Source organism: Tursiops truncatus, chromosome 4, assembly GCF_011762595.2.
Source record: "Tursiops truncatus isolate mTurTru1 chromosome 4, mTurTru1.mat.Y, whole genome shotgun sequence".
NCBI classification, from domain to species: Eukaryota; Metazoa; Chordata; class Mammalia; order Artiodactyla; family Delphinidae; genus Tursiops; species Tursiops truncatus.
This window is the reverse complement of record NC_047037.1, coordinates 10,721,507-10,734,983: the sequence shown is the minus strand read 5'-3', so window position 1 is coordinate 10,734,983 and position 13,477 is coordinate 10,721,507. Positions and strand designations below refer to the sequence as shown.

At 37.8% G+C, this 13,477-nt stretch overlaps 1 protein-coding gene across 11 annotated transcripts in view; it reads right to left on the bottom strand.

Annotated features, from left to right (window-relative positions):
* The window catches only part of ANKRD28 (ankyrin repeat domain 28), a 185,792-nt gene that overhangs the window by 30,228 nt on the left and 142,087 nt on the right, over nt 1–13,477 (bottom strand). For 10 of the 11 annotated variants that reach the window (XM_019934409.3, XM_073803677.1, XM_019934410.3 and 7 more), the window contains 6 exons: nt 9,249–9,327; nt 8,201–8,315; nt 7,149–7,231; nt 3,775–3,838; nt 3,500–3,568; nt 1,231–1,371 (listed from right to left, as the gene is read on the bottom strand). In XM_019934409.3, coding sequence (XP_019789968.1) covers nt 1,231–1,371; nt 3,500–3,568; nt 3,775–3,838; nt 7,149–7,231; nt 8,201–8,315; nt 9,249–9,327 — 551 coding nt within the window. The remainder of the gene's footprint in view (nt 1–1,230; nt 1,372–3,499; nt 3,569–3,774; nt 3,839–7,148; nt 7,232–8,200; nt 8,316–9,248; nt 9,328–13,477) is intronic. The other variant, XM_019934408.3, reaches the window with a different exon arrangement.

Genomic DNA, 13,477 nt, shown 5'->3' with positions numbered 1-13,477 from the left:
TATACATGAAATTGTATAAAGTGATATATTCCTCCAAACAGAAAATACGGTCATCCTTCGGTATCTAAGGGGGACTGATTCCAAGAGTACTCGAGGATACCAAAGACCGTAGACTTGGACCCTCAAGTCCCTTATAATAAATGAACACAACCCTACAATGAATATAGTCGACCCTCTGAATCTGCAGATGCAAAACCAGTAGATACAAAGGGCTGATAGTATATTTTACTAATGCTTTCAAGATTAGGATTTTAGACACAAATCCAACATAACGAAGTGTTACTTATAGAAATGGATTTGAAATTAGTTACAGAATTTATAATAAATTAATATTTGTGAGTAATACCATCAAATTATGCTTTTTATTTTGAAGGTAAAAAAGTAAACATTAAAAACCAAGGAAATAGTTCTGTGTTAAATGCAACTTCCTTGAAGTATATTTTATAAAATCTTTCCCCAGAAACCATTATTTGTTTTTCCTACCCTTCACTGACCCAGACTCATGAGGAATACCACAGACATTGAAGATTTCTTCTCTGTCTCTAATGAGTTCATTTTCTTCCAAGAAGGCAATATACATTAAGGTACTATAAATGGGTCTGATCAACTTTGGGTGAATATTAATTATGAAAGAATTTATAAATCTCTCATTCTTTTGATTTTATTAAGTCATTCTTGGACAACATTTACTCACTACTCCATTATCTATATAATTTACTTATTTAAGCACTATTCAGTACCAACTATGTGCCAGATTCTGCCAGTTCAATTATTCCCTATTTGAATACCAATTTACAGGGATCCCTTAGAAATATGAACTTTCTACCTCTGAAGAATACTGGCATCCCAATCTCTGCTCAATCTTCGGATGGCATTGTCTGTGTACCTCTTGCCTCTTTCCCTTTCCCTATGATATACTCAAGACTGTTGCCTCTAAGAAGCCAGGTGGAAAAAACATGGAGGTGATAGATATTAAGATGTGTTTTTGGAAGGGAGGATGAAAAGGGACCTTGATCTTTCTTCTACCCGATTAGTTCATAACGCAGGCTGCTGAGTAGAAGTAGGTGGGTAATAACTATGACTAGGAATAATTATGAAAACAACTTATTTTCTCTACTAGAGCATCAGGGAAAGATAATCAATAATAAAAAGTACAAAAAAGGAAATACAAATTTGCTATAAAAACTGCCAGATAGAAACAATCCTTCATTCTCACCACATGATACTTACTTGCCATCTGTGTCTGACGTAGCTGCATAGTGCAAGGGTGTGCATCCTCTTTCATCAAGGTCATTCACACTTGCTCCTGAGCCCACAAGAGCAAACAGGCACTGGTAGTTGCAGTTGGCAGCAGCATAGTGCAGTGGAGATCTTTTTGCCCAAGTTAATTAAAAAAAAAAAAAAAAAAAGTCAGGGACACAAACCAGTAAACAAGAGCACAGTTGATCCACCCAGTTATAAATATTTATAGAAAGCCTGAGATTGATTTCTGCCATATACCTAAGTCTTTTGGAGGGCCAGACAGAAAGCTTGGAGGAGAAACTAAGATGGCAAAGAGCCTCTAAGAATACAAAATAAGACAGGAACACAATTAAATCATTTCATGGTCCCCAGACAGTAACAATTCCAGTCTTTTGAGTGAATTACAGATATCCTTCATATTCTGCTCCAAAACTTGAAAACTTATTTTTTTTCCCTCCCTAATGCCATCAGCAATCTGAGAAAACTTTCATTTAACAAAGCTTCCCCTATACTAATAGAGATGTTTCATAGGTAGCAGCTTCTGTTCCTGTTTCAGTAGAGGAATAAAGAGTAAGAAAAATACAGAAGCATTAAAAAGGATGCTGATATATCAACTATATGGTAGAGCTGCACAGTAATATCAGATTCCTCAAGGAGAAAATGCATAGTTTTGAAGGCTGTTCATCATTTTGAAGAGTTTAGAGTACTGTTAATTTCTAGAGATGGAATATTTGTAGCTTACTTCTTCTCAGTTACTGAAATGAAAAAGAATATTACTAAATTTAGGAGTTTCTGTCTTTAGATTAATAAGCTATGATTATCCATGACCTTTCATTAAAAAAAAACAAAACAGAAGAAGAAGAAGAAAACAGAAAAGTGAAGGTAAATTTAGTCCAGAGTCTTCATGGTATAATTTTTTCTAAAATATTTACCTGGTGAAATGACAGTTAAGCATTATTTTACTTTATTGGATAATAGTATAATATAGTAATAGTATTTTTGAAAATGCAATTAACCCTGAATTACTTTCAAGCTTCTAAACTCAGAATGTGCCCTAATTGTAGTACAGAATGCGTCAAGTGCTACAAATTAACTAATATAAGCTGGATTAAAGTACACTTATAAAAATAAATTAGCTATAAATTGCACTCCAAAGTCAAACAAAGTGATTTTTGATTTTGTGGGTCATTAGTTCCTTCAATTAGCAGGCTTATAAGAACAGTCTGTTCTTCAAAATAATTATGGGGTCAGATAGTCATTTTTCCTTTTCTTTTCTTATATGTACTTCTGATTCCCTACCACACGTAATTCTACTGTGCACTGGCCCAATCCCATGCACTGACACAGATTCACACACACCCTCTCTTGTCACATACTCTGATAAAATTCTCAAACTCCTGATACACAATTTTGCTCATATTGCCACCTCTATTTTTTTTAAATTGAGGTAACACTAGATTATAACATTATAAGTCTCATGTGTACATTATATTTAGATTTCTGTACACACTACAGCATGCTCACCTCTATTTTTCAAATTGCCTTCTGTCCTTTCCTATGTGGTTCTAACAGACTCTGGGTCAATTCCTATTCTAAGTAACTTAGTAGATCATGGTGGCTTTAAGTACTGCAATCACAGATGCAAGTAGCAATGAGGCCTGGGGCTGAACAGTGAGACTGCAGATTGGCTGGGTGACTACAAAGGGACTCTGCATTCACAGGTGCTTTCCTGTGGGTCACGCTCAGGGTGTGTGCGGAGAGTCAGAGAAGAGGAGAAAGAAAAATCACACATCGATTTGTAACCTGTTTCCTCCCTCTTTCTAGTGCTCTGGAACCAAATATAGGCAGCAGAGTCTCTAACAAAAGAATGACTTGAAGGAATGGAGAACTACCACTGAGCTCCAGCTCTTGTGGGTTTTTTGAGGGAGCATAGGTACCATGCGGTTTTATATTTTCATGGCTATGATTATGGGAGGAGGAAGAGGAATGACATCACAAGAGGTATAGAAGTGCTTATAAAGTAAAGCTGTGGCTGGTAGCCTGGGGCTATGGCAGGGGCCCAGCTGGAAGAAGGCTGTGGGTGAGAATGAATATTCAGAAGTTATCTACTTATTGGGGCCTCTCAACAAATCATGATCACAATGCAAAAGTCATAGATTTATTCAGTTAACTCTCAGAAGCCACATTAGGAGGTCAAGAAAGTCATTAAGTAAATAACATTAAGTAGGCTTTACAGAGGAACTGTATCACACCCTACCTTCCAAATTTATCCTTTTTGTTGAAGTCTGCACCAGTGTTCAGCAGAAGGTTTAGGCACTCCAAATTCCTACCCAGGAAAAATACATTGAGAAGATGTAATTGTAATGAAATTGTAATTATAATGAAATTGGTAGGTTTAAATAAGTATAAAAGCGTGTTTTCAAATGAGGCAGAGTGAATAAAACATTGTGATTTATATTTTATGAAACAAAAAAAAAACTGCCACGATCAACTATCCTCTTCTTAAAAAAAGTAAAAATTTTGTTAACATACCCTCCAGCTGCAGCTGCATGTAGACAGGTCCTGCCAAAATCATCTGGGGTATCTATATCAAATCCTACAAGAATGAATATATCTTATGTAATAGTATAGGTATGTTACTTTATATTAGAGTATTACATTAAAAATATGTAAAAAAAAAAATCACACACCCCCAATCTTAAACAAAACTATGAATTACAAGTAGGTAAAAATTAATTGAAAATAGATTAATAATGTACAGTATTTAAAAAAAAATTACCACTAAAGGATTGGGGGTTTTAGAACAAATGCTAGAGTACTTGTTTAAAAGTCATAGGATACAATGGAATATTATTCAGCAATAAAAAGAAATAAAGTACTGATACATGTTTATAACACTGGATGACCTTTTAGAACATTTCTAAGCGAGAAAAATCAGTCACAAAACCACATCTTGGGTGATTCCATTTCTATGAACTGTCCAGAATAGGTTAATTTATAGAGGTGGAAAGTAGATTAATGACTGCTTAGGGCTGGGGGGAGGGAGGAAATGGGGGACTGAAAATGAGGGGTTTTTTTTGGGGGGGGGTATGAAAATGTTCTAAAACCCATTGTAGTCATGGTTACATACCTCTGTGAATATACTTAAAAAATAAGACATTGATGAAAGAAATTAAAGATGATACAAATAGATGGAGAGATATACCATGTTCTTGGATTGGAAGAATCAACATTGTGAAAATGACTCTACTACCCAAAGCAATCTACAGATTCAATGCAATCCCTATCAAACTACCACTGACATTTTTCACGGAACTAGAACAAAAAATTTCACAATTTGTATGGAAACACAAAAGACCCCGAATAGCCAAAGCAATCTTGAGAACGAAAAACGGAGCTGGAGGAATCAGGCTTCCTGACTTCAGACTATACTACAAAGCTACAGTAATCAAGACAGTATGGTACTGGCACAAAAACAGAAAGATAGATCCATGGAACAGGATAGAAAGCCCAGAGATAAACCCATGCACATATGGTCACCTTATCTTTGATAAAGGAGGCAGGAATGTACAGTGGAGAAAGGACAGCCTCTTCAGTAAGTGGTGCTGGGAAAACTGGACAGCTACATGTAAAAGTATGAGATTAGATCACTCCCTAACACCATACACAAAAATAAGCTCAAAATGGATTAAAGACCGAAATGTAAGGCCAGAAACTATCAAACTCTTAGAGGAAAACATAGGCAGGACACTCTATGACATAAATCACAGCAAGGTCCTTTTTGACCCAGCTCCTAGAGAAATGGAAATAAAAACAAAAGTAAACAAATGGGACCTAATGAAACTTCAAAGCTTTTGCGCAGCAACGGAAAGCATAAAGAAGACCAAAAGACAACCCTCAGAATGGGAGAAAATATTTGCCAATGAAGCAACTGACAAAGGATTAATCTCCAAAATTTATAAGCAGCTCATGCAGCTTAATAACAAAAAAACAAACAACCCAATCCAAAAATGGGCAGAAGACCTAAATAGACATTCCTCCAAAGAAGATATACAGACTGCCAACAAACACATGAAAGAATGCTCAACATCACTAATCATTAGAGAAATGCAAATCAAAACTACAATGAGATATCATCTCACACCAGTCAGAAAGGCCATCATCAAAAAATCTAGAAACAATAAATGCTGGAGAGGGTGTGGAGAAAAGGGAACCCTCTTACACTGTTGGTGGGAATGTAAATTGATACAGCCACTGTGGAGAACAGTAGGGAGGTTCCTTAAAAAACTACAAATAGAACTACCATATGACGCAGCAATCCCACTACTGGACATACATCCTAAGAAAACTATAATTCAAAAAGAGTCATGTACCAAAATGTTCATTGCAGCTCTATTTACAATAGCCCAGAGATGGAAACAACCTAAGTGTCCATCATCGGATGAATGGATAAAGAAGATGTGGCACATATATACAATGGAATATTACTCAGCCATAAAAAGAAACGAAATTGAGCTATTTGTAATGAGGTGGATAGACCTAGAGTCTGTCATACAGAGTGAAGTAAGTCAGAAAGAGAGAGACAAATACTGTATGCTAACACATATATATGGAATTTAAGAAAAAAAAATGTCATGAAAAACCTAGGGGTGAAACAGGAATAAAGACACAGACTTACTAGAGAATGGACTTGTGGCTATGGGGAGGGGGAAGGGTAAACGGTGACAAAGCGAGAGAGAGGCATGGACATATATACACTACCAAACGTAAGGTAGACAGCTAGTGGGAAGCAGCCGCATAGCATAGGGAGATCAGCTCCGCGCTTTGTGACCGCCTGGAGGGGTGGGATAGGGAGGGAGGGAGACACAAGCGGGAAGAGATATGGGAACATATGTATATATATAACTGATTCATTTTGTTGTGAAGCTGAAACTAACATACCATTGTAAAGCAATTATACTCCAATAAAGATGTTAAAATGAAAAAAATAAAAAAAAAATAAATAAATATAATAATATGAATTAAAAAAAACACTGTATTGTAAATTTTAAACAGGTGAATTGTATGATACATGAATTATTTCTTAATAAAACTTTTTTTTTAAACCCATAGGTGCTTTGATACTTGCACGTTAATACTAACACTGAGAAGAGGTTTTTAGAATTCTCCTTCATAGATAAATGGGTATGTGATGACTTGTGGACACACATACACTTAAAACATTCAAAACACAATTACCTCACTTAAAAGATATCATTAAGAAAAACTCACTGTCTGTCTCACAATATGTTAATTTTCACTGAAATTTTCCCATAATTCTTTTAGCAATCAAGAGTATTAATATACAAAATCTGTTCAACTTTCCTAACACGCTAAGAAATAGAATATCATTAAAAATTAAATCTTATATATTTAGTAATTCTATGCATTTAATAAGGATAATTTTGTAGTAATAGTTATAGAAAGCTATTGATCCTGTTTTGCTTCGAACTGATTATGTGGTATTTTAAGACAGTAATTAGATATGGCATAAATAATTTCACAAACCTACAAGATATTGTAAACTGGCCACTGGCTCTTAAAAAGGAAGCATGCAAATGAAGATATTTTACTTCTAGACACAAAGGGACTGCTCTAGAAATATTCCACACCCCATTCCCCAACTAAGAGAGAGAGGAGGAAATCACTGGAAAAATAAAACCTTTCCCAGAGCTGAAGAGAAAATCAAATCTTAAAATTAAAGGGTCCAACATCTTCTAGGAGGGGTTAATAAATGATCCACACATGGACATATCTATATGTGATTCTGGAAAAGCAGGATAAAGAGACTGTATTAAAATGGGAGATGGCGGGGGGTGGTTTGGGGAGGTAAAAGGGGATAATCTGTCTGTGAAGGTTCCACTTACCAGAAGAAAGAAGTTTCCTACAGCAATCTGAAAAACCACTTAAGGCTGCCAAATGGAGGGGGAACATTCCATGTATGCCACGCCTAAAGTGAACAGGACAGTGTCCTCATCACAATGCAATCACTTAAATAAATTAAAAAGAAACTATTCAATACTTAACTTATCCAGCAGCTTTCCTCTTAGAGCAGGAGCAGGACTTTTCAACCTCAGCACTACCATCACTATGGATTTTCTGGGGGGCTGGGGGCTGGGGGGCTGGGTTATCCTGTGCCTGTAGGATGTCATCAGTGCCCCCAGGTTCTACCTACACTGGATGACAATAACACTCTCCTCCCCAAATTATGACAACCAAAAATGTCTCTAGACATTTGCCTCAGGAGCAAAACCCATTCCCCCTGCCCCGATGTTGAGAATCATTACCACAAGGCAAAATGTTTAAGAATGTTCACTGCAGTAATTTTTGTCATAGTAAAAACTTGGAAGCAACTTGTGTTTGTAAATGAGAATGAATAAAAATTGTGAAATCTTTACACAAGAATTAAATTTTATAAAATGAATGAACTAGTTACGTATAGAGATGAGGAAAAAAAGCCCAAATTTATAACTACATGGCTAAACCAACAACTTCATGTAAAAAAAAAAAAAAAAAGTTAAAAAGTGTACAGTAGCATACCATTTACAGAAAGTTTAACAGAAGATTTAAAACATGTTAATAAACATAAAAAAGGTAATAAAAATTTAAAAACATACATAAGAATGATAAACATCAATTTAAAAGTAGGGTGTTTCTTTCTGCAGAGCATGCAAGAGAATCCATCTTTCAAACAAAATCTTACAAGGAAACTTTAGTATGTTATTCATAATCTAGAAAGAACTGGGGTAAAAAAATATAAAAATACCCTATGCTGGTTTACCAATGAAATCACATTAAACATTCTATTCTATTACATCGCCAATAAAAAGAGGATAAATCTCAAGCAATTAGTACTACATTGAGGACAAAATCCACGTTTCCCTGACAAGGCATCAACACTACCTTGGGAAGTACTTACTTTGCAGTGTCAGCACCACTTGTAATTAGAGTGTTGATTAGCAGCTCATGGCCGTACCTTGCTGCTATGTGCAAAGGGGTGTTGCCATTCTTGTCCTCACAGTCGATTACTGCTCCTGCAATAAAGGACATACTATCAGACACTGGACTAATATAACGATCAAGTCAAATCTATTACATGGAAAGTGATATAAAATGCAATTATAAAAAGCACAAACTAATGGGTATAGCAATTTAACCATAGATTTCATCCACAGCACATTTACTGGGCCAGGCACTGGGGTTAGATTTCACACTTAAAGCAATTTTGTGAACAAGCATAAGATTTTAACAGATTTAAAAATTACAAAAGGGTTCTGGGCATCCAATAAGTTTGGAAACCACTGTATTTAAACGAAGTTAAACACATTTCTTCAGAGTGAGACTTTCCAAAGCTTTAATGTGCACACTCTGTGTCACCAAGAAGACAGCATGCAATATTTTATGAATTATTTCATCATGAGCTTATTCCTACCCTTTCCCTGCAAAATCAGAACAGCTATTGTCTTCAGGACTACTAATAAACAGTTCCTTGGAACATGGCTTGTGAAAATACTACTTTAAAGTACCCAAAGGTTCTTTTTATTTAAAAGTTTAGCCTGCCTAGTACTAATTCAAATGCAAAAGAAGACAAGTTCAGAAAAGAAATGAAAACGCTAAAAACAGGTCAAGATAGTCAGAAGGGAAGAGAGAAATGAAACAAAGTTTTCTTAATATATAATACAGTTCGCAGTAGAAAGGCAGAGTTTTCTATCTAGCATGTTTTAAAAAAGCCAACACTAACTGCTAGAGAAATTATATTTATAATCTAAGGGAAACAATACAAAAATAAATGAAAAACAAAATTACAAAAGATACATGTACGTGGCATTTAAAATTCATTATCTGATTTTCATGAGCTCTGATATCAAGTGTCAAAAATGTGTATACTGCTATGACAATTCCTCAATACCATTATGTGGATGCTTTTACTACACTTAAGAAAAAAAACAAACAGAAATACTTTTTACCACTCTGGATAATGGTTTGTGATCTGGAGAATCTACCGTGGAGGGCAGTCATGTGCAGTGGGGTTTTTCCATCTTTGCTCTGAAATAAACACACAAGAGATTTAAAATTCTTGTTATATCTGTACCATGTAATTGTTAGTTTTATTCTGAATATCCTCTTGCAACTTTACTCTGTAGAACTATTACACTCAAGCGTTAAGTTTAACTGAAGCCTGTGGCAGTAAAACAGCTGTTTGAAATTATGAACTAATTTTTTAGTATGTATATCATAAAGCACAAATATACAGAAACCTCAATGCCCATAGTTTTAAAAAGGCCTGGAGTGGTGGGTGTGGTGTAATCTTAGCATCACTCCTATTTCAGGTAGGGGAACTGATGCACAAAGGATATTAATGATTCGACCAAGGTCACATCACTGGAAGTGGTACTGCCAGGATGTGCTGCCCACAGTTCAAAAATTTCACACTGCTACAATTCTTTTGTTCTAAGAAATGCTGAATCCCTCCTTGACCAAGGAAAAGTGAATGTTAGAATTAACTTCAGAAACTATAATTCACTTAAAAAACTTTACACATTATTTTGTTTATAATTATTTGTAACAAATAATGTTAGCTATTTTCTCAAATTACTTAAAATAATAAACCAGACTGGCCTTGTATGTGTGTTTGATGTAGAAATTCTGAAATTCTAGAGGAATTCCACATATGAAGAAAAACAACGCCTGAGTTAGGTGATATCTTTTATTGCGAGTTAGGTAAAGTCTTTTCTTCCCGAAAATTATTTTGTTAATCAAAACATACATGTGACCATCACAAAGGAAAGAAGTATTTGGGGTATTTTGTTTATCTGACCAAAATTTAAAGTACACGGTGGGGTGGGAACAGGTGTGACAGCTATCTGGGTTGACAACTGGATATATTGTGAGAAACTGTATATTTCTTGCTTTCAACCTATATACAACTGGGGTTCTGTTCTCTACAGTAACTGATTATGGAATAAACACTTGAAGAGTGGGAAAAAAAAATCGGTAAGTGACAAAATCAATGAGGCAGTGTTCATGATAAGCAAGGTTATGAAAAACCAGGGCTATACTGCTTTATAAAAACCATTCATTTTGGGGACGAGGGGAAGATGGCGGAAGAGTAAGACGTGGAGATCACCTTCCTCCCCACAGATGCACCAGAAATACATCTACACGTGGAACAACTCCTACAGAACACCTACTGAATGCTGGTAGAAGACCTCAGACCTCCCAAAAGGCAAGAAACTCCCCCACGTATCTGGGTAGGGCAAAAGAAAAAAGAATAAACAGAGACAAAAGGATAGGGACGGGACCTGCACCAGTGGGAGGGAGCTGTGAAGGAAGAAAGGTTTCCACACACTAGGAAGCCCCTTCGCGGGTGGAGACTGCAGGTGGCGGAGGGGGGAAGCTTCGGAGCCGCGGAGGAGAATGCAGCAACAGGGGTGCGGAGGACAAAGTGGCGAGATTCTTGCACAGAGGATCGGTGCCGACCAGCACTCACCAGCCCGAGAGGCTTGTCTGCTCACCGCCGGGGCAGGCGGGGCTGGGAGCTGAGGCTCGGGCTTTGGTCAGAGCGCAGGGAGAGCACTGGGGTTGGCTGCGTGAACACAGCCTGAAGGGGGCTAAGTGCGCCACGGCTAGCCGGGAGGGAGTCCGGGGAAAAGTCTGGACCTGCCGAAGAGGCAAGAGACCTTTTCTTCCCTCTTTGTTTCCTGGTGCGCGAAGAGAGGGGATTAAGAGCGCTGCTTAAAGGAGCTCCAGAGACGGGCGTCTAACAGCGCACACCCCAGAGATGAGCATGAAACGCTAAGGCTGCTGCTGCTGCCACCAAGAAGCCTGTGTACGAGCACAAGTCACTATCCACACCCTGCTTCCGGGGAGCCTGTGCAGCCCGCCACTGCCAGGGTCCCAGGATCCAGGGACAACTTTCCTGGGAGAACGCACAGCCTCAGGCTGGTGCAACTTCATGCCAGCCTCTGCCGCAGCAAGCCGCCCCGCACGCCGTGCCCCTCCCGCACCCCTGGCCTGAGTGAGCCAGAGTCCCCGAAGCAGCTGCTTCTTTAACCCCGTCCTGTCCGAGTGAAGAACAGACACCCTCCGGTGAACTACATGCAAAGGCTGGGCCAAATCCAAAGCTGAACACTGGAAGCTGTGCAAACAAAGAAAAGAAAGGGAAATCTCTCCCAGCAGCCTCAGAAGCAAAGGATTAACGCTCCGCAATCAACTTGATGTACCTGCATCTGTGGAATACATGAATAGACAACGAATCATCCCAAATTGAGGATGTGGACTTTGAGAGTAAGATTTATGATTTTTTCCCCTTTTCCTCTTTTTGTGAGTGTATGCTTCTGTGTGAGATTTTGTCTGTATAGCTTTGCTTCCACCATTTGTCCTAGAGTTCTATCCGTCTGTTTTTTAAAAATTTTTTTCTTAATAATTATTTTTTATTTTAATAACTTTATTATATTTTATCGTACTTTATTTTACTTTATCTTCTTTCTTTCTTTTTTTCCTTCCATCCCTCCTTCCTGCCTTTTCTTTCTTTCCTTCTTTTTCTTTTCTTCCTTCCTTCCTTCCTTTTTTCTTTCTTTCTTTCTTCTAATTCTTTCTATTTTTCTCCCTTTTATTCTGAGCCATGTGGATGAAAGGCTCTTGGTGCTGCAGCCAGGAGTCAGTGCTGTGCCTCTGAGGTGGGAGAGCCAACTTCAGGACACTGGTCCACAAGAGACTTCCCAGCTCCACATAATATGATCTCCATCTCAACACCAGCACCCAGCTTCACTCAACAACCAGCAAGCTACAGTGCTGGACACCCTATGCCGAACAACTAGCAAGACAGGAACACAACCCTACCCATTACCAGAGAGGCTGCCTAAAATCATAAGTCCACAGACACCCCGAAACACACCACCAGAGGTGGACCTGCCCACCAGAAAGACAAGATCCAGCCTCATCCACAAGAACACAGGCACTAGTACCCTCCACCAGGAAGCCTACACAACACACTGAACCAACCTTAGCCATTGGGGACAGACACCAAAAACAACGGGAACTACGAACCTGCAGCCTGCAAAAAGGAGACCCCAAATACAGTAAGATAAGCAAAATGAGAAAACAGAAAAACACACAGCAGATGAAGGAGCAAGATAAAAACCCACCAGACCTAACAAATGAAGAGGAAATAGGCAGTCTACCTGAAAAAGAATTCAGAATAATGATAGCAAAGATGATCCAAAATCTTGGAAATAGAAGAGACAAAATGCAAGAAACATCTAACAAGGACCTAGAAGAACTAAAGATGAAACAAGCAACGAAGAACAACACAATAAATGAAACTAAAAATACTCTAGATGGGATCAATAGCAGAATAACTGAGGCAGAAGAAGGGATAAGTGACCTGGAAGATAAAATAGTGGAAATAACTACTGCAGAGCAGAATAAAGAAAAAAGAATGAAAAGAACTGAGGACAGTCTCAGAGACCTCTGGGACAACATTAAACACACCAACATTCGAATTATAGAGGTTCCAGAAGAAGAAGAGAAAAAGAAAGGGACTGAGAAAATATTTGAAGAGATTATAGTTGAAAACTTCCCTAATATGGGAAAGGAAATAGTTAAGCAAGTCCAGGAAGCACAGAGAGTCCCATACAGCATAAATCCAAAAAGAGATACACCAAGACACATATTAATCAAACTGTCAAAAATTAAATACAAAAAAAACATATTGAAAGGAGCAAGGGAAAAACAACAAATAACACACAAAGGAATCCCCATAAGGTTAACAGCCGATCGTTCAGCAGAAACTCTGCAAGCCAGAAGGAACCGGCAGGACATATTTAAAGGGATGAAGGAGAAAAACCTGCAACCAAGATTACTCTACCCAGCAAGGATCTCATTCAGATTTGATGGAGAAATTAAAACCTTTACTGACAAGCAAAAGCTGAGAGAGTTCAGCACCACCAAACCAGCTTTACAACAAATGCTAAAGGAACTTCTCTAGGCAAGAAACACAAGAGAAGGAAAAGACCTACAATAACGAACCCCAAACAATTAAGAAAATGGGAATAGGAAAATACATATCGATAATTATCTTAAATGTAAATGGACTAAATGCTCCCACCAAAAGACACAGATTGGCTGAACGGATACAAAAACGAGACCCATATGTATATGCTGTCTACAAGAGACCCACTTCAGACCTAGAGAC